Source organism: Nyctereutes procyonoides, unplaced genomic scaffold, assembly GCF_905146905.1.
Source record: "Nyctereutes procyonoides isolate TBG_1078 unplaced genomic scaffold, NYPRO_anot_genome, whole genome shotgun sequence".
NCBI classification, from domain to species: domain Eukaryota; kingdom Metazoa; phylum Chordata; class Mammalia; order Carnivora; family Canidae; genus Nyctereutes; species Nyctereutes procyonoides.
The window spans coordinates 24,896,006-24,914,626 of NW_026575133.1; the positions used below are offsets into that span (position 1 = coordinate 24,896,006).

The following is an 18,621-nucleotide window of genomic DNA, read 5'->3' on the forward strand; positions in this document are numbered from 1 at the left end:
ACCATCTCAAAACAAATAAATTCAAGTCAAATTTTCTCTGAAGGTAAACAGTTGTGACAGTAGTTCATGGTACATATTTCCAAAATTTCAGAGCCCTCTGCTAGGCTTGGGAGAAACTGATCTCTAAGAAAACAGGCAGCCCATGGGCCAGTTTTGATGCAGGGAGGAGTTTTGATTCAGACAACAGAGTATTTTGTTTTTGTTTTTTTTAAAAGATTTTATTTATTCATGAGAGACACAGAGGGGGTGGGGGGAGAGGGGAGGGGGCAGAGGGAGAAGCAGGCTCCATGCAGGGAGCCCGAAGTTGGACTCGATCCTGCGTCTTCAGGTTCAGGCCTTGGGCCGAAGGCAGCGCTAAACCGCTGAGCCACCCGGGCTGCCCCAGACAACACAGTTTTGCCTTTGCAATGTTTAATTTGATTTTAATATTTAAAATGAGCAATTTCATATAAAAGTCCAGATTTCAAGCTTTTTTGGAAAACCCAGAGGGTAGGAAGCGCTAGCATGAATTTTGGCAAGGCACCAATTGCCTGGGATTGAGCAGAAAAGGGACCCTTTCCATGGGCAGTGCTGTTTGGTTTCTTCCTGGCCTGTGTCAATTATTTCTGGGGCTAGAGTCATGTCCATCTGAATGCTTGGTGCCTCCCAAACTTCAATACGCATATAAATCACCTGGAGATCTTTTCCTTTTAAAGATTTATTTATTTATTTAGAGAGAGAGGGCGAGAAAGAGAGAACAGAGTACAAGTAGGAAGGGTAGAGAGAAGCTCAAGCAGACTCCTTGCTGAGCACAGAGCCTGACATGGTACTCTATCTCACAGCCCTGAGATCATGACCTGAGCCAAAACCAAGAGTCCAGCGTTTAACTAACTGAGCCATTCAGGGGTCCCACCTGGAATTTTTTTTTCATTGGTGTTCAATTTGCCAACATATAGAATAACACCCAGTGCTCATCCCATCAAGTGCCCCCCTCAGTGCCCGTCACCCAGTCACCCGCACCCCCTGCCCACCTCCTGTTCTACCACCCTCTGTTCGTTTCCCAGAGTTAGGAGTCTCTCATGTTCTGTCTCCCTTTCTGATATTTCCCACTCATTTCTTCTCCTTTCCCATTTCTTCCCTTTCACTATTTTTTATATTCCCCAAATGAATGAGACCGTATAATGTTTGTCCTTCTCTGATTGACTTCACTCAGCATAATACCCTCCAGTTCCATCCACGTCAAAGCAAATCCCACCTGGAAATTTTTTTTTTCCCAACCTGGAAATTTTTTAATGCAGACTCTGATTCTGCAGTAGTTCTGGGGTGGGTCCTGAGGCTTTGCATTTCTAACAAGGTGATACAAATGCTGCTGGTCCATGGACTAGCCTTCCGCCTTTCAGCGGAAGCTGAGAGATGCAAAGGGACTTGTCCAAAGTCACATGTTTGGTTACACAAAGAGCAGAGACTAGAGCCCAGGCCTCTTGGGTCCCAGACCCAAATATCACCTTCCGCATTATTTATTTCCCTTAGCTTAATGATACAGAGAATAGGAAAACCAAATAGGAACAGAGCATAATCAAATATGGACACAGCTGGAACATAATTTGTAAAAAGGGTGATTAAAAAAATTGTTTACCAATCAACTTGATGAACAAGGATGGTATTTAATTAAAATCTCCTTAAATTGTGCTTGTTTTGACAGCCCCTGCCTCCATTTCAGCCACAGATTCGGTCCCTGCAACTGGTAACAACCTTTCTGCTGATTTGTCCTCTTACTGCCTTTCGGGGATATTGCTGTGTTGAAATTCTATCGGGCTAGTACACCTACACTATTTGGGTCACTTGGCTGAATTAATTCCTTAGAAAACAGACTAGAATTCAGAAACAGACACAGAGGGCCTCTACACAGCTAAGCGTAGGTCCCAACATTCAAGCTCACATGAGAGTGTTCACAGAGCCTGTTGTTCTTACTTCCTGCACACGCGTAACAACTGGCTATCTGGTCTCCCCACCGACTGTGTATTATGAGAGACAACAAACTAGGGAGAGGTAAGGGGACAGGAAGGGGGAAGGGCTGCTCATAGAACAGCCACCGTGGCAATTGCAGGGAATGCTAACAGATAGTCTGACGGCCAGAGAAGAGTTCAGAAACCCATTGAATGTCACCAGACTTTCTAAATGTTCCGACTTGGAGCCAAAATGCCCCCTAACCTCAACATCCTTTGAGATGCCCTGGATGACAGGCCTGCACAACAGTGGTTTCTTCCTCAAGAGCCTGAATCATGCAGGTTAGACTATGTCTTCTATTTAAAAGGACAGGACAGGGATCCCTGGGTGGCACAGCAGTTTAGCGCCTGCCTTTGGCCCAGAGCGCGATCCTGGAGACCCGGGATCGAGTCCCACGTCGGGCTCCCGGTGCATGGGGCCTGCTTCTCCCTCTGCCTGTGTCTCTGCCTCTCTCTCTCTCTCTGTGACTATCATAAATAAATAAAAATTAAAAAAAAAAAAGGACAGGACAGGGAAACATGCTCCACTTCAGGGGAGGGTTCGTCTATAATGGCTCATGTTTTATTCTGGATGCCTTAACCCTTATTCAGGAGCTTAAGAAATAACTAGTCCTCAAACTTTAATTTTTCCAACAACGAAAGCAGGTAAATGAGATCATAAAAGAGGCAGAACTGGAAAATGCATAAGAACTTTCCAATCCATGGATGACTTTCCTGTTTGTGTTTCCTATTTAGGCATCATTTCTACTTCAGCAGAAGTGACTTCTTCACCTGGTAATATCCTCTGCCCTGGTAATGCCCTACTGCAAATGTAGGCAGATGCGACACCAAGACTGCCTGTGCCATGTCGCCAGGGCCAAAACCAGGGCAGCTCTGGGCGGGGGTCAGGAGGGGAGGGGTGTCAGGTTGTCACTGTCTTTGAGCAGAGTGCCCAGTCTGGGCCAGACCTATGCCAGGCACAAGGTGGTGGTGGTGCCTCTTGGGAAGATAGTGAGGGGAACTCTTGGCCAGGTGAGATCACCTGTCATAGATTCTCACCATCACATGTCTCTCCTTCATAGCGCTGGTCACAGCTGCACTTTTACAGAACAGGAGCCATGTCTAGCTTTCTTTATTATTTTACTTCCGCATCTAGTGCAGCGCCTGCCATAGAGGAGATGGATGAATAAAAACCTGTTGATTAAATAAAGTCCTTGATTTCTATGCTCCAGAGACAGAGAGAAAAAAATGAGTTAACTATAAAACAATTAATTTGATAGGTTTTGACCAATTGCCTTTTCTTATTTTCAGAATCTTTTAGTGTTGCTGTAACCACCTTAACAGGTAATTTTGATGTTATCTATCCATCTTACTTGCTATAAATTATCTTATTCGATTTTCCAGGGAGCTCATTATGTAATCTTTTATGTCCTAATAAAATTATTTTATTCTCTAGAGTTTTTAAATATGTTTATATTGACCTGACTTGCATAGGCCACCCCTGTACCCCCGATGATGAATGAATTACAGACAGTCCAGCTAAATGCATGGGCCAAGGGGAAAATTAGTTCAGTCAATTTCCAAACTCAAAAGCAACTCATTCACTGGACTGATGGTGGGGGGGAGGGGTCTAATGCCCATGGTGGGGGTTTCTCTGGAGATCAACCACAGTGTGGGTGTTGGCAGAATGGTGGAGAGTCAAGCCATGGCTTTGACTGATCCTCCTTAGACGTTCATCCAGCATTCAGTGAGGATGGTCACATGCCAAGCTCTGTGCCAAGGTTTGGAGGGATACAGAGTTGACCACGGTAACAAGTAACTTTTGTACGATAATCTTGAGTGATGCTGGTTGCGCCTGAGGAGTTCCTAATGTGACTTTAGGGTGAACAATTTTACAAATAGAGGGTTAGAGGTTTATTTGTGGGGAGGATAATAAAGAGGGTGATCTCCCCTGCTCTAGGCACTAAAGCAATTAAATAAAACACCAGACTTGACACCAAAATATGGCCTTTGTTACTGGGAAGGACTAGTTGGTGGGCATCTCTTAGTACCAGAGGCAAATGGACCTACCCCACTTCCTTACCTGCAGTCTGGGTCTTGGGACTACCCACCTGGAGAAAATCCCAATCTTCAAAGCTCATCGTTTCCTGTGTCACTGCCTTCCAAACATTTGAGGAGAGGAGGGAGGACTAGGCAAAGGAATCCCTCCATTTACAGAATCTTTATTAGATTAGCCCATGTTGGGAGAAACTTGGACCCATGGTTGTTGCCATCTGAGCAGGTAATGTCCACCTTCTCTGGGGGAGAAGTTAAAGGGTGGGCAAGAGGAATGGAGACCTGAGGAGTGGAAGGGTGGCCTAGAGGCAATGGAGGATCTAGGGATGCCCTGCCATCACCCCTGTGATGGGAAAGCAGGAGCACAAGCCAGACCAGTCACACTGATCTACGACGGCCACCTTTATGTCTCCTGTATCTTAGCAACACGTATGCCTGATGTGGCTGCCTTGTTATTTTTGTTCACCTGCAGCTTCAGTAACAACCGCTGTGACCTCCACACCAGGTACAACACTGTCTCCTAAGCCATTAAGTGCTTCATCTTGGAATTCCATTCATCAGACTAGGCTGTTCCATGGAAAGTTTATCCCCAACACAGCCTCAGGAAGAACAGAACCAGGAGTCCTCTCCACTGGTTTTTAGGCTGCCTCTTCTCTTTTTCTACAGATACTTCTTCAACCTCAGCAGAAGTGACCTCTCCCTCAGGTAAAGGCTCTCTTGTTGTGTGGTTTAAATTAAGGATGTCAACTTCTTACTCGCCATGTTCGATTTAGAAAATGAGCCCACATAAGGACCATTTTGACCACAAAGTAGACTGAATGAAAAGACACACTGAAGTGTCCTTTCTCTCATTTTTAAGGGTCCTGTTTTCTCTATTCCTATATAGATGTATCCTCGACTTCAGTAGAAGTGGACACGCCCTCTGGTAATGTTTTTTGCCTGTCACATTTCTTAAGTTAAACATGATCCACTCTCCCCCCTTCTGTTGGACAAATGAGCACATGTACTGAATATTTCGTTTGTGGTATAACCCCTGATGTAAACAGAAGTCCCAGCATCCTTTTCACAGAAATGAAGCTTCATGTTCTCATCATACATCCGTAGTCACGGGAGTGGTCCCTCCACCAGGGAACGCCCTCTGCTTGTCACCCTGGTCTTGATCAGATGTGCCCACAGGAAGTGAGGGACTCCAGGCCTCCACTTGCTTGGTGGTGTGTGTTATGTTACAGGTGATGCTTTGATCCATCAGCACACCCAAATGCGAGAGAACTGGATCGTGATAGTGTTGGTTCTACCATTTGCAATTCCATCTTCTACCAAACTGTTGTTCAAACCAAAACGTTCCATTGTCTTTTTGCTGGTATTTCAGTTTGATTTCTCATTCTTTCCAGATACAACTCCCACTCCAGGAGAAGAGGCCTCTTCCCCAGGTATGCTCTCTACTCTTTACCGTAGCCACGGTGAGTGACTTGTTAGAAACCCCAGCCCGGCAGGAGCGGACACACCCAGAGGAAGCACCTCCTATTTCCCCAGGAGAGGTCAGGAGAGAGGAGAGAGAGAGGTCGAGAAGTTCCAGGCCACTGGAACCAACGGTGGTCATGACCCTAAACATGGTGAAGGCAGATGCAGGGACAGGATAAGTAGGACAAAATAGCATTAGGTGTCAACCCTGGAGGATACCTTGGAGATGACCCCTGGCGGTGATTCTCAAAAGTTGATGTGCAGGTCAACTTGTTGATGTGCAGATTTGGATTCAGTGGCTCCCGATGGAGCCTGGATTCAGCATTTCTCACAGGCTCCCAGGTGGTGTCTATGCTGCTGGTCACGGGCCACATTTGGGGAGTAAGAAGCTGAGCCACTACCCTTGTTTTGGAAGAAAATGCGACCCAGAGAAGGAGGAGACTTGCCAATGTCCCAGCTCAGGCAGTCATAAATATGGCAAACCGTGTGGCTCAAACAACAGAAATTTACTTCCTGCAGTTCTGGAGACCAGAAGGTCCAAGGTCAGGGTGCCAGCAGGGTCGATGTCTGTTGAGGGCCTCCCCTTGGGTTGAAGATGGCCACCTTCTCACTGTGTGCCTACAGGGCCTTTCCTCAGTGTGTGCTCCCTGAGGGAGAGAAAGAGGGAGACAGATTGTGTCTCCTTATAAGGACACTAATTCCAGCAGATCAGGGCCCCCCCTTACGACCTCACTGTACCATGATTCCTTCTTCAGAGGCCCCATCTCCAAATACAGCCAAGTGGGGGGTTAGGGCTTTGCATGTGAACTTTGAGGGGACATAACTAAGCCCCCAGCAGTCACAGAGCAAGGCAAGCTGGGTCTCCCGGCTCCCACGCAAGGGTCCTTTCTGCTTCCAGCCTTTGCTGATGAATCTATGTGACTCCACCCAATCCAGCGGACACTGATCTCTTCAGGAGCGAGGCCTACTGCCTGCTTGCATTTTATTTCTTTCCTTTCTTTTTGATTCCTGGTTACTTTGAAGACATAACAGCGTAAAAGGCAGAGAAACCAAGTTTAGAAGCTGTCTCTCACTTAGATTTAGGGATTGTCTTCCTCCCCGCCTCCTTCCATCCGTCCCTCCTTGCTTCCTTCTTTCCCTGCCCCCAACACGACCTCTACTTTTGGCAGGTTCCTTTCGCTGGTCATGCTCACTAGCTCTTGACACTGCAGGAGGTGAGCTTTTCTTTGCAGACCCGGTTGATGGTAACTGGGTTGCTTTTCACACAGTCAGGTGACACTCATGCACTTTATTTTCTTTAGGAAAGCACAACACCAGAATCACTTCCTGCCTCTCGAGTGTGAGGGCAGATGTGGTGGCCGTGAGACCATTCCCTTCCTTCTCCCTCATCCTTGTCCCCCTCACAGAATGCAAAGGGAATGTAACTCCCATATTTTATGCTCCCGAAAGGCAGAGTGCTGTAGGAAGGGCGTGCGCTTCGGGGCCTCCCAGGTCAGAGCTGAGGATGCTCCAGGCATGTCCTACAAGCTGTCCTACAAACGTCTGAGTCTCGACGTCTCATCTCTCAAACGCTGCTACTACTTCCCTGGAATGGCTGTTGCAGGGATTCGAGATGTAAATTGTAGGACACGTCATGGATGCTCCAAATGGAAATTGCTCATCTATCTTGCAAAATGCCAACTTCTCACACACCCTTTGACTCTTGGATATGTGCGTCCGCAGGATAAATAAGCAGGGTGGATTCTATTCCGTGCAGCTTGTGCGTCGGGCTTATTTTTCATAAACTTGTAGTATACGGCATAAGATTTCAATGACACCCAACTTGAGGGCTTTCTTTTCTTTTTTTATTATTTATTTAAATGCAATTAACATATATTGTATTATTAGTTTCAGAGGTTGAACGCTTTCTTTTCCCTGGAAAAAATTTCTCTCTCTTTTTTGGCAGCCATAAATCTGATTTCAACAACAGTGACATCATCACCTGGTAAAGATCACATGCCTGTTGCTTGATTAACCCTTAGTTTCATAGTAATTCACACAACCAGACTCTATCATAAAATTCATTGTTATTTTTCCTACCTTGCTTCCCTCTGTATATTTCCCATAGATTTACACCTCTCATATATGATCTTTCTCTTATCTAAACATTTTCCTGAGAAATCTGATTGGTTTTATTCATGTAATTGTCCTGATCAAATTATTTTATTCTTTAGATGTGTTTGTATTGACCTCACATAGGCCCCCCCCCAATAAACATTTTTCCTACAAAATCTAATACTTTTATATTGTTCCTATAAACATTCTGTATATTTATGAGAACTTCTTTTTCTGGCCATTTATCAAATTATTTTCTCTTTGGAGAATAATACCACTTGTTACATTTTGATAAGAAAATAAAACCTAGTGGACAGTACTTCTGTACCTAAATCTAAGGGGAAACTCAAACAAAATTACTAATGCCTAAATATTTAGAAAATGTGTGGCTCTTTTACATATTTGAATATAAATATATGATTTTGAGAATATGCATTTTTTAAGCTGTTTTTCTTTTTTACAGTTACAGTTTCAGTTGGCGAAGACATGATTCCTTTACCTGGTAATTTGTATTTGTTTTAAGCACTTAAATTATCAAATCATTATTAATACTATTAGGGTCACAGTTTTTTTCAAAGTCCCTGCTCTTTACAGAAAACTTTTATGAGCTAGTAAGTATATATATGTGCAGACAAGGATGTGTACACACACACACACACACACACACATGCACACACTTTTGTGGGTCAGAAGCCCTAAATTCACCTCCTGGAGCCTCATCCAAAAGATATTTGCCTTTGTTCATAGTTCAGACAAGCATGGATATCTTCCTCCAATATCACAGCAACACATTAGATGAGGAGCAAGCAACTGTCCTAAATCAAGATACCATAGCCACAGGGAAACCATGACCAGTGGTGCCTATAGCATTTGCTAAGTATCTTTTATAGGCCACAGAGAGCAAAAAGTTAGAAAAGTCACTAGCATCCACTTTATATGAAGACGAATTATTTTACACACATTTGTGTGTGTGGCACCACCAACACAATATAGATTTTTTAAATTATTTTTACTTTTAAAATCACCTGTCTTGAAGTATAAATATATACAATAAATTGCTCACATCTGGGAGATTCTTCTAATGTATCCAACTGTGTAACCAGCACCCAATCGGGATACGGAACATTCGCATCACCCCAAAAAGTTCCTTCATGTTCCTTTGCATTAAATCCCCCAGGAAAACACTGTTCTGCTTTCTGGCACTGTGGATTAGTTTTTCTAGAATCTCATATAAATGGAATCCAGTAATATGTTGCTCTTTCGTGTCTGACTTCTTTTGCTTAACAGATTGTTTTTGAGATTTGTCCATCTGATCCCTTAATATTGGTACTTTGTTCCTTTGTATGGCTTACTAATGTTCCATTGGGTGGATGTCCCTCAATTTACCCCCTCCCCCGTGGGTGGGCTTGCGGGTGCTACCCAGTTCTTGTCCAGGGTGGAGAATGCTGCTATGTACAAATCTTTCGGTGCCCATCTGTTTTCAGTAAACACCTACAAATGGAATGCCTCGGCCACATAAGATACTTTTTACAGTTCAAATGTTGGCTTTTATTCAGCAAGAGTAGAAGAAATTTTATGGGATAGATTTTCTTTGCTAAGTCAAGCCAGTGCCTCAACAGTTCTCCTCCAGAGAGTGGGGTTTTTCCCATTTTGTTTTCTCTGGGTTTTTAGTATTTTTGTTTAACAGTGAAATTCTTAGTTATCTGGGCAACTAGGCTGACAACACCTGCCGATCTTCAAGGGCTTCAGTTAATGCATGTTGGACTTTTTATGAGAGAGGGAGTGTGACAGGAAGGAGGGGACGAGGAAGGGAGGGACAGAGAAACACAGAGAGAGAGGCAGCACAGGGCATGGAGGACTTCACTGCAGTGTCATTTCTTCCCAGGCAAGTGACACAGGGCAGCAGAGGGTGGCTGTTGCACCTGTCACCCAGTCTCCTGACTCGCTCTCTCTTCTCCTGCAGATCCAGACCTGCGCCTGGTGGGCGGGCGCAGCCGCTGTGAGGGCCGGGTCGAGGTCCGCCACCAGGGCGTGTGGGGCACAGTGTGCGACGACCACTGGGACATTAGGGACGCCCGTGTCGTGTGCCGCCTGCTGGGCTGTGGCCCCGCACTCGCTGCTCTGGGACGCGGCCACTTCGGCCTGGGCTTGGGGCCCATCCTGCTGGACGACGTGCACTGTGTGGGCACCGAGGACGCACTGGGCCACTGTCGCCACTCGGGCTGGGCGCGACACAACTGCCGGCACCGGGAGGACGCGGGCGTGGTGTGCGCAGGTGGGTCCCCGGGGCTGTGTCCTGCTTCCTCTGCCAGCACTCCAAGGTCAAGCAACGACCTGGTGGCCAAGGCACCAGCAGCTAGGATGGTGAGGGCCTATTTGTCACCTACCACTGGGCTCAATATTTTCCTGGCACAGCCTTGTGGTTTTATTCATTGGCTTTGCCGAATTCCAATTCAGGGGAGTATTTGTGCTGAAACAGGGCTACAAGATTATGAGGTCGAAGGAAGAAGTGAGTGTAATACAATGATGAAGGACATACAACTTGAGGTGATCAGACCACAAAGACCCTTTTTCAATTTCTGACAAGGTCATCCAGGCACAGTCCTTGGATAACCTTCTTTACCTTGACCTGGCCCCTCAGAAGTCAGTACCCTACAAAATCCTGGGTTCTCCCTGTGTCCCTTTCATCCACAATTTGGCCTGCACCTTTCCTGGAGTACTTTTTATTACCACCTGATACCCGTCTTGGCATTCAGACCTCCAGAGGTTGACCCTCTCCTGTGTGGAGTAGCACTTTCTTATATTTGCCCTAAATTTACCCAGGTATGTTTCGAAAAGTTATGTAATTCTAGATTTGGTGAACAAGTCCGAGCTCCCTTTGTCTGTTCCAGCCTTAGTTTTTTACAAGTAAACAAAGGAATCTCTCCCAATGCTTTTGTCTTTATGTGGAAGCTATTCTTGTTTTGCCCTGAAATGCATGGTAAATAGATTAACCATCGGGGTCCCCCAGAGACAGACAATCCTGCAGAGAAACCTTATGATAAGAGTCTACCTGGAGTCTTGAGATCCTTATCTTCCAGATTCTCACTTTCACTGTGTCTATTCATAGTTCCAGCCATTCCTCCTGCTGTTAAGGGGCCCACTGGAAAGGATAATTCATTTTCCATTCTTGGACTATGCACCATAGGGTTTGCTTTTCACTGGAAACAGTGACCAAAGGACCAGACAGAGGTCTGGGGCCAAGAATATCTGAAGGGGTTGAGTGAATCTGACCAGCCACACTTCCTGGGCTAGGCCCTGGCTCTGCGTTACTGGGCTGGGGAGGCCTTTGAGAGCCACAGACTTCCTATGTCCAAGCCCATGTGCCTGGGAAGGGACATCAACCAGATGCCTACAGACAACAGTGTTTATAACCTGCAAAGCCAGTATTTACTGTTCTCCTGCTCTAACAAATCTTGGTGTTGATGACATCCATATTCTCAACACTATTTCATACACGCAGGAATCCCTCCTTCTAGCTCCATCAGGAGGCCCTTGTCCTCTGCATTGCCCTAGAATATTTTCAATCCATTGTCCTCCAGCTGTAATGGCTAAATTGAATGAGCCCATTTCTTGGCACTGATTGTCTACTGCTGGCTACATCCTCCTCCTCCAGCGTTTCTGCACTACATGTCTACTGCTGGCTACATATTGCTCCAGTGTGTCTGCACAGCTGACATGTGCTTCTCACCCATCTCCCCATACCAGGTCCAGCTGCCTCTGCTGTACCCAAGGGCAACGGTAAGCCCTCCCCTCTAGGCTGCGGTAAGGGGAAGCTGAGAGAGCAGTTGTCCCGGGGATAAAGAACAGGATTTTCTGTGTCTCACTGAGATCTCCAGCATCTCCATCTACTTGTTGGGCTTTCAGAATTTGGAGAAGAAGCCCCTTAACACCTATGCTCCTTACCCCTTTGCTCCCACTCTCTTTCCCCAAACTACCTTTCATACAAAGCCTCTGATAGATGTACGTTCAGCCTCGGGTGTCCTCAACATGGGAAGTGGGCTGTCCTTTAACCCTTTAGACAAGGCTTTGACTCTTAGACCGTGGGACATGTGCCTGGGTAGGACTCCCATGATCTGGTGTGACTTTTGGAAAAGGGGGACATAAAGTCAGTGGAAGTCAAATCAAGGGTAGAGGCTTGATTGCTGAGCCAGCCCCCACCCAAGGCACCCTCCGTGCTTTATAAAGTAAGCGCACACCCACATCATGAATCTACATGTCCAGAGGACCAAACCGTCTTCGTGAGGTTCTCCCCATGCTCCTCCTCCTGCAGCCCGGCTCTCCTGCTTGCCTCACCTCTTCCAAGTCACCATTGACCGAGGCTATCTCCGGAGGCTGGGCTACTCCTCTTGGGACGTCCACTTAAATGATGAGCTGTGCCGCCCTCGAGTCACGGGACGATACCTGATCTTCAACATTCCCTATGGTCGCTGTGGCACCGTCAGACAGGTAACAAGCTGACAAGGTGGTGGTATCTCTGCGGATGGAGGCCAAAGAGAGAGAATTGAATTTTGGAAAATTCAACCACCTGTTAAAAATGCAGTAGGGACAGAGGAAAGGCTCAGTGAGACCTGGAGCAGGCACTAATTTGTCTGAAATTTTCCTTCCTTTTGGGAATTTGGAATACACGGCGAATTTGGAATACATAGGAAGTGGTGAGTGCTGATGGATTGATGGATAGATCAACAGATGGATGGATGGATGGATGGATGGATGGATGGTTCGATGGATGGATGATGTTCTCTTAGCTCCAAAGCCAAGCATTTTCCACAACATGCTTCTTTATTCACCTTCAGTTCACACCTATTCTGTGGAAGCCATGGTGCTGGACTTTGAGGAGGACAAATGATCTATCTGACTGCTATGTTCTAACCGGGCAACTAGCTGTATTTCCCCCATCTAGAAAGCTTATATCCAGGACATGTGTGGATAATGAAATATATACATTGATTACCTGTTCTTTAACCACCAGCTTATTTCACAAAACCATGTCATTGAAGTTAAGGAAACAAGTAGACCCAGGATATAGGAAAAGCCTAGAACTACAAAATCATTTTTCTCAGTATATCTAACAATGTAATATGTTATACTGCAAGATCTCCATGTTGTTCCTCTCTTCTTTTATATCCCTATTTAGACACACATGGAAAAACAGCAAACATTTGGCATTGTGGGAGGTTAATTCACTCAAAGTGACCACTCTGACTCCATACTTCACATTTTATCTACTTGGTTATGCAAACCATGGTCATTCTTTTTTTTTTTTTTTTTTGCTCTAAAACTTCTAGGTTTTACCTCAGAGCTTTCTACCCCAGGAGCCATGCTGGAACCCCCATAGTGTCTGGGAGGTGGGCACCCCAGAAACTTCAGGCTGTCAGGACCCTGCAGCTGGCCTCTGTGGCCCTGGCTGGCCTAGCTCTCACAGAACTGGGCCCAGAGGACACAGCAGGTCAGGAACCACTCGGAGTGACTGCCAGTCTCAGGCCACCCACTGCGAAAACATGCCAGAGAAAGTATGATTTCAGAGTCAGTGGATGAGCTACCATCTAGGTGCTGAGGTTGCAGCAGCCAACCACACCGACAGGGCTCCTGCTCCACAGCTCTCATATTCGAGAAAAAGGAGACAGGCACTGAGCAAGCACACATTTGAGAATCATTTCACAGATGTTAAGAAGACAGCAAAGCAAGGAAGGGAATAGGAAATGATTTGGGGTAGAAGGAAGGCCATTTGGAATAGGGAGGCCTGAGTCTGAAGGAGATGCAGCCAGGTAAGGTGGAGCGAGAGGAGTGCCCAGGCAGGGGGCAGCTGGCGCCCAGGCCCCCGCAGCAAGCTTGGAGGGCCTGGGGAAGGCGCTGGAGGCTGTCAGCACCAGAAGGCCCAAGGTCACCTTGGAAGGGGCAGGGCCACATGGCCTTGGAGTTGAGCTTCTCCTCTGAGCCTCACCTCCACATTGGGTGAGAGTTGCTACGAGGGTCAAAGGAGATACTGGTTCTTAGGGGCAAAAAAAGAAAAAAAAATCTGTTTTTAAGGAGAAAGCATAGATATTCATGCAAGACATAAAGAATGTCTCTGTTGTATGAACATTTCAGAATGGGGGCTGGGAAGGGGGTGGGGAGTAGGAAAGGAAAGGTCTAACAGGGCAGATCTGGTCTGAGCTGCCAGGATGGTCCTCGGAGGTTCCGAGGCGGAGGTCAAGGACCTGAGTCCCAGGAGCAGAGCCTTCCTGAGCCAACATCTCGGGCCAGGCTGAGTCTCTGGGAGGATCGGGAGGCTGTGGGAACCAGGTCGCGGGGGGCAGTGGCGGCCTGCACAGTAGCCGTCAGCACCTGTTAGCCCTTCAAGTCAAGCTGGGCCGGACCCACCGTTCACAGGCGCCCAAGAGATGGCAGAGAGGAGGGGGCATGAGCGGCCTGGCTCTGTGCTTGCCTGAGATGCCACGGCCGAGGGCGGGGGATGCAGGGGACACTTTGGCAGAGCGTGCCAGGTAGCCACTAGCCCGGGCCTCCCGCCACACCTTGTACCAGCACAGCTGGGCCCTCACGGGAGGGAAGAAGGGAGGCCAGGCTCGCACACTCGGGGCTCCCTGCATGCACCCCGCACTCCAAGGGCCAAGGACACAACGCCACCCCATCGTGGCATTAGGCACCCCAGACGGTGGGCCCGAGGCCTCCCGCTTGTGCTCCTCGGCAAGCTGGCCCCGACTGCACACGAAGGTGCGTGCAAGGGAGCCAGGAGCCCCGGCCAGCCCCTGCCCTCTCGCCCCCCCAGGAAAGCCTCGGCTCCCTTGGCTACTCCAACTCCATCAGGGGCCGGACCCGGGGCCACCCTGGCCGAGTCGTCGTGCGGCACAGGGTGCCTCAGCTCAAGTTCACCTGCAGGGCGGAGGGCCCATCTGCTGTTGAAGTCCTTCCTGGGGCTGACGTCCCCAGGGAGAGAGTTGGCTACGACGTGTCCATATCCTTCCTTGAGTGGCCTTTGTCCCCGCCCATGAAGCACACGGGACCGTACCCTGCCAGCCAGAGGGCGGTCTTCCTCCAGGCCACGCTGCACAGCCCCGACCCCAGCCTGAGGCTCTCTGTGGATACCTGCATGGCTTCTCCCGACCCGCACGACTTTACGACCGTCAAGTACGATTTGATCCGACAAGGGTAAGGGAAATGGAAAGCCGTGTAGGGTTGGCTGTTCTATTCCCGTGGCATTCCTGTGTGGCATCTCCGGCTTCTCAACTGGCAGCTCTAAGCCACAGCGCTGTGCAACACAGACCTCACCGTGCCCCAGAGGCACAGCCAGGCCTTTGCCCGCCTCTGATCCGAGCTGGGGACAAATAGTCATAGAGAGTCTAGACAACTTCCCTTGGATCCCCCAGAGTCCTGGGCAGAACCCTTGTTGTCTGGGACACTGCTGTCCCCTCTCATCCTTTCTCATCCGTGCCTCTCTTCCCTTTGTGTTATGACCTTATTGGCTCCCCATCGGTAGTTCAGGCCCTCGGGGCATCTGGTCTACCTCGGTGGGCTGGCGGGTTTTCTCAACCTAAACTCTTATAGTCGTGAGATTTATTCTGGCTCCTTTGGTTAAACAAAGGATTCACCAAGTTAGAAGTTTGGTATGACGTTTGCCTTTGTAGCTCCTCTGCCCCCCTAAGAGGAACAAACACTATGGACGGGCAATTGGCAAGCAGCGCAAAAGGGCAAAAACCCATCACTTACTACTGGCAGCTTTAAAGTGGTGAGAGCCACGTGAGAGACATCATCGTGGTGCCTGTTTCCAAAAGCCGTGGTGGGGGGTGCGGGGGGCAAGACACAGCGTCGTGCAGAAGTGGCGTGAGCCATAGCGCGGGAGGTGCACAGCTGTGGCATGAAACTGCTCCAAGGCTCTGAATGAGAACGCGCTTCCCTTTCAGTTCTCCTTACGAACAGATCAAGGAGAGAGGCACAGTTTGGTGCCAGAATGAAACAACCAAGGCTTTATCCTTCTGCTTGCTTTAGGGTTAAATTGCTCTTTTTTTCTCCAATTTCCTCGGGTAGAGTCTTAGTGATTTTAGATCTTTCTTCTCTTCCAAGTCACGCATTTGATTTATTTGATTTTGTTAAGTTGTATATTCATTTTCACTTAGTTCGAAAAAAATTTTTTTTTAATTTGAGACTTTTTCTTTTACCTCTGGGTCACTTAGAAGTGTGTTCTTTCATTTCCGAATAAGAATTTTCCAGCAACCTTTCTGTTATTGAGTTCCAGTTGTGCTCAGAGGATGTGTTTTGTACGATTTCTTTTCTGGAAGTTTGCTAAAGGTGTGGTTTATGGTCCAGAACGTGTTTATCTCAGTGAATGTTCCACGAGGGCTTGAGAAGAATTGTATTCTGCTGTTGTTGGATGGGGTGTTCTATAGATGTCAGTCTATCCAATTGATGGTGCTTTTCAGATCATCAGTATCCTTCCTGATTTTCTGCTGGATTTCCACCCATTTCCAGTGGGTTCGTAGATTTCTCTTTGCAGTTGTTAGTTTTTGTCTGTTGTTATGTGTATATACGTTAAGGATTGTTATGTCTTTTTGGAGGCCTGATCCCTTTATTATTATGCAATAAATACCCTGCTTCATTCCTGATCGTTGTCCTGGCTCTGAACTCTGTTTTGTCTCAAATTAATATAGCTACTCCACCTTTCTTTTGATTAGTATTAGCATGGTAAATCCTTCTCCATCCCTATTCTATGTCTTTATGTTTAAAGTTGGTGTCCAACTGGCATCAGTAATTGGGTCTCGGTTTTTCTTGTTGTTTTCATCTACTCTGGCACTCTGTATCTTTAAATCGGCATATTTAGAACACTCATGTTTAAAGTGATTATTGAGGGGTATCTGGGTGGCTCAGTGGGTTAAGTGTCTAACTCTTGATTTCAGCTCAGGTCATGATCTCAGAGTCGTAAGATTGAGCCTCATGTGGGGCTCCGCACTGAGCATGCAGCCTGCTTAAGATTCTCTCTCTCCTTCATCCTCTTCCTCTCCCCACCGTGCTCTCTTTCTCAAATAAATATTTTTAAAAAAACAAAGTGATTATTGATATAGCTGGATGAAAATCTACCATCTTGGTAACTGTTTTCTATTTGTTGCATTTGTTGTTTATATCTACCTCCACTCTCCTTTTGCTGCTTTCTCTGGTTTTAATGGAACATTTTATATTATTCCATTTTATCTCCTCTTTTGATGTATCATTTATACTTTCTTAACTTTTTCCATAGTTGTGCTAGGATTGACAAAACACTTTTTAAAATAATCTAAGTTTCATTGTCAAATAATACAACCACTACCTTTAATCTCCCCTTTGGGCAAAATAGAGTACCTTCAGAAGGCAACAGCTCTGGCTAGAATTTAATGACCTTGTTCATTTTTTATGATTTTTTTTTTACCTAGTACCTTCTATTTCTGCTCAGGAACAGTGGTTTTTATACTCATGGTAGTGTTTTAAGTTTCTTTATAAAAGAAAGAATGGGTAGTGGGAAGAACTCTGTTTGGCATTCATAGGTCTGGATCCAAGCCTGATCTTTCAAGTCAGGGTGAATTCACACCATACTTCAAGCTAATGCTTGTGGCTGGGTTGTTTTTTTTTTTTCTTCTATCAGGTGCATCAAAGACAATACCTATGTCGACCTCCACTCCCACCAGAAGAACACGGCCCAGTTCAAGTTTAATGCCTTCAACTTTCTCAGCAACTATGATGTGGTCTATCTCCAGTGTGAGGTGGCTGTGTGCAAAGTGGGGGACTACTCCTCCCGGTGCTCCCAGGGCTGTGCAGGGCGGGGTAAGAGGGATGTGGGCCCTGTGGAGACCCCAGAAGAGCAGCCTGAGCATCTCCAAGTGGTGGGGCCACTGGAAATCCATAGAGGGACCGGTTGGAGGAAGACCCTTGTGTGATTTCTCAGCTTTCCATGTGAATCTATCATTAGAAAGCAAAGCCTATTTCCTTGCAGCAAAGTAATATGTTTGACAAATCAGAAGTTGTCCACACAGCGACAGGTGAAAGAAACAGCAAAAGACATTCTCTCGGAGGTTTGTTGCTAAATAAACCTTCTCTGATCATTAAGCTTGGAGGAAATCACTCTCTTTGCAGGCTGGAGGTGCTGTGTTCTCTGATTCTTCACTACCAAGAACCTGACTGTTGTCTTAAACTGTACATGTTCTAAAGAACAGGGCTCTCTCTATATACCAAATTTCCAATTTAAAGATTTTATTTAATTGACTCCTTAATGCTTAGATGCTAGTAGATGGATCTTTTTGTTTCTGTCCCTCGGGTGGTGTGAGAATTTCTTTTCAGATATTGCTGAGAGTCTTAGGAAAAATAAACTAACTGTTGGGAAACCACTGCTTTTTTTTTCTTTAACTCTACTAACTGGTTAGTTGAATTAGGCACATCAGTCATTTGCTCATTTACTCATAATTTAATCAAAACAAGCTCTTCTTGCCTATGTCAAAGGGATTACATTGTGCCTCGGCTCTGTTGGGTTTGGGTGACAGCTTTGACACTGACAGCAAATGAGAGTCGGAGACACAATCACATGAACCACCTGTGACTGCTTTCTGAGCTACCACGCACTCAATCTGGGTCCCAGATCCTCAAAGCTTTCTAGGAAACCTAAGAAGTACACAGGAAGCCTGAGGAGCACAGGATGGCAGGTTCCCATATCCCACACCCTCATGTAAAAGGGCAGTACTCACTATAAGGTTTCTTTGTATCTTAACAGAAACAGACCTGTGCTGGGCTCCATACCCTCAAAGCTATCTTTAAATAAACTGTCCTGGGATCCCTGGGTGGCGCAGCGGTTTGGCACTTGCCTTTGGCCCAGGGCGCGATCCTGGAGACCCAGGATCGAATCCCACGTCAGGCTCCCGGTATATGGAACCTGCTTCTCCCTCTGCCTGTGTCTCTGCCTCTCTCTCTATCTCTCTGTGACTATCATAAATAAATAAATAAATTTTAAAAAAATAATAAATAAATAAATAAACTGTCCTGGGGCACCTGG

At 46.6% G+C, this 18,621-nt stretch overlaps 1 protein-coding gene across 6 annotated transcripts in view; it reads left to right on the top strand.

Moving 5' to 3' along the window:
* LOC129523439 (deleted in malignant brain tumors 1 protein-like) overlaps positions 1 to 18,111 on the top strand; it is a 66,163-nt gene extending 48,052 nt beyond the window's left edge. For 3 of the 6 annotated variants that reach the window (XM_055346367.1, XM_055346368.1, XM_055346369.1), the window contains 14 exons: positions 1,682 to 1,723; positions 2,721 to 2,759; positions 3,276 to 3,308; positions 4,492 to 4,524; positions 4,686 to 4,724; positions 4,906 to 4,944; positions 5,411 to 5,449; positions 7,426 to 7,464; positions 8,038 to 8,076; positions 9,538 to 9,849; positions 11,322 to 11,354; positions 11,887 to 12,062; positions 14,383 to 14,762; positions 17,224 to 18,111. In XM_055346367.1, coding sequence (XP_055202342.1) covers positions 1,682 to 1,723; positions 2,721 to 2,759; positions 3,276 to 3,308; positions 4,492 to 4,524; positions 4,686 to 4,724; positions 4,906 to 4,944; positions 5,411 to 5,449; positions 7,426 to 7,464; positions 8,038 to 8,076; positions 9,538 to 9,849; positions 11,322 to 11,354; positions 11,887 to 12,062; positions 14,383 to 14,762; positions 17,224 to 17,515 — 1,535 coding nt within the window. In that variant the 3' untranslated portion in view covers positions 17,516 to 18,111. Of the gene's footprint in view, positions 1 to 1,681; positions 1,724 to 2,720; positions 2,760 to 3,275; positions 3,309 to 4,491; positions 4,525 to 4,685; positions 4,725 to 4,905; positions 4,945 to 5,410; positions 5,450 to 7,425; positions 7,465 to 8,037; positions 8,077 to 9,537; positions 9,850 to 11,321; positions 11,355 to 11,886; positions 12,063 to 12,901; positions 14,763 to 17,223 lie in introns of those variants that run through there. The other 3 variants (XM_055346370.1, XM_055346372.1, XM_055346373.1) reach the window with 3 other exon arrangements.
* Positions 18,112 to 18,621: the final 510 nt, after the last annotated feature.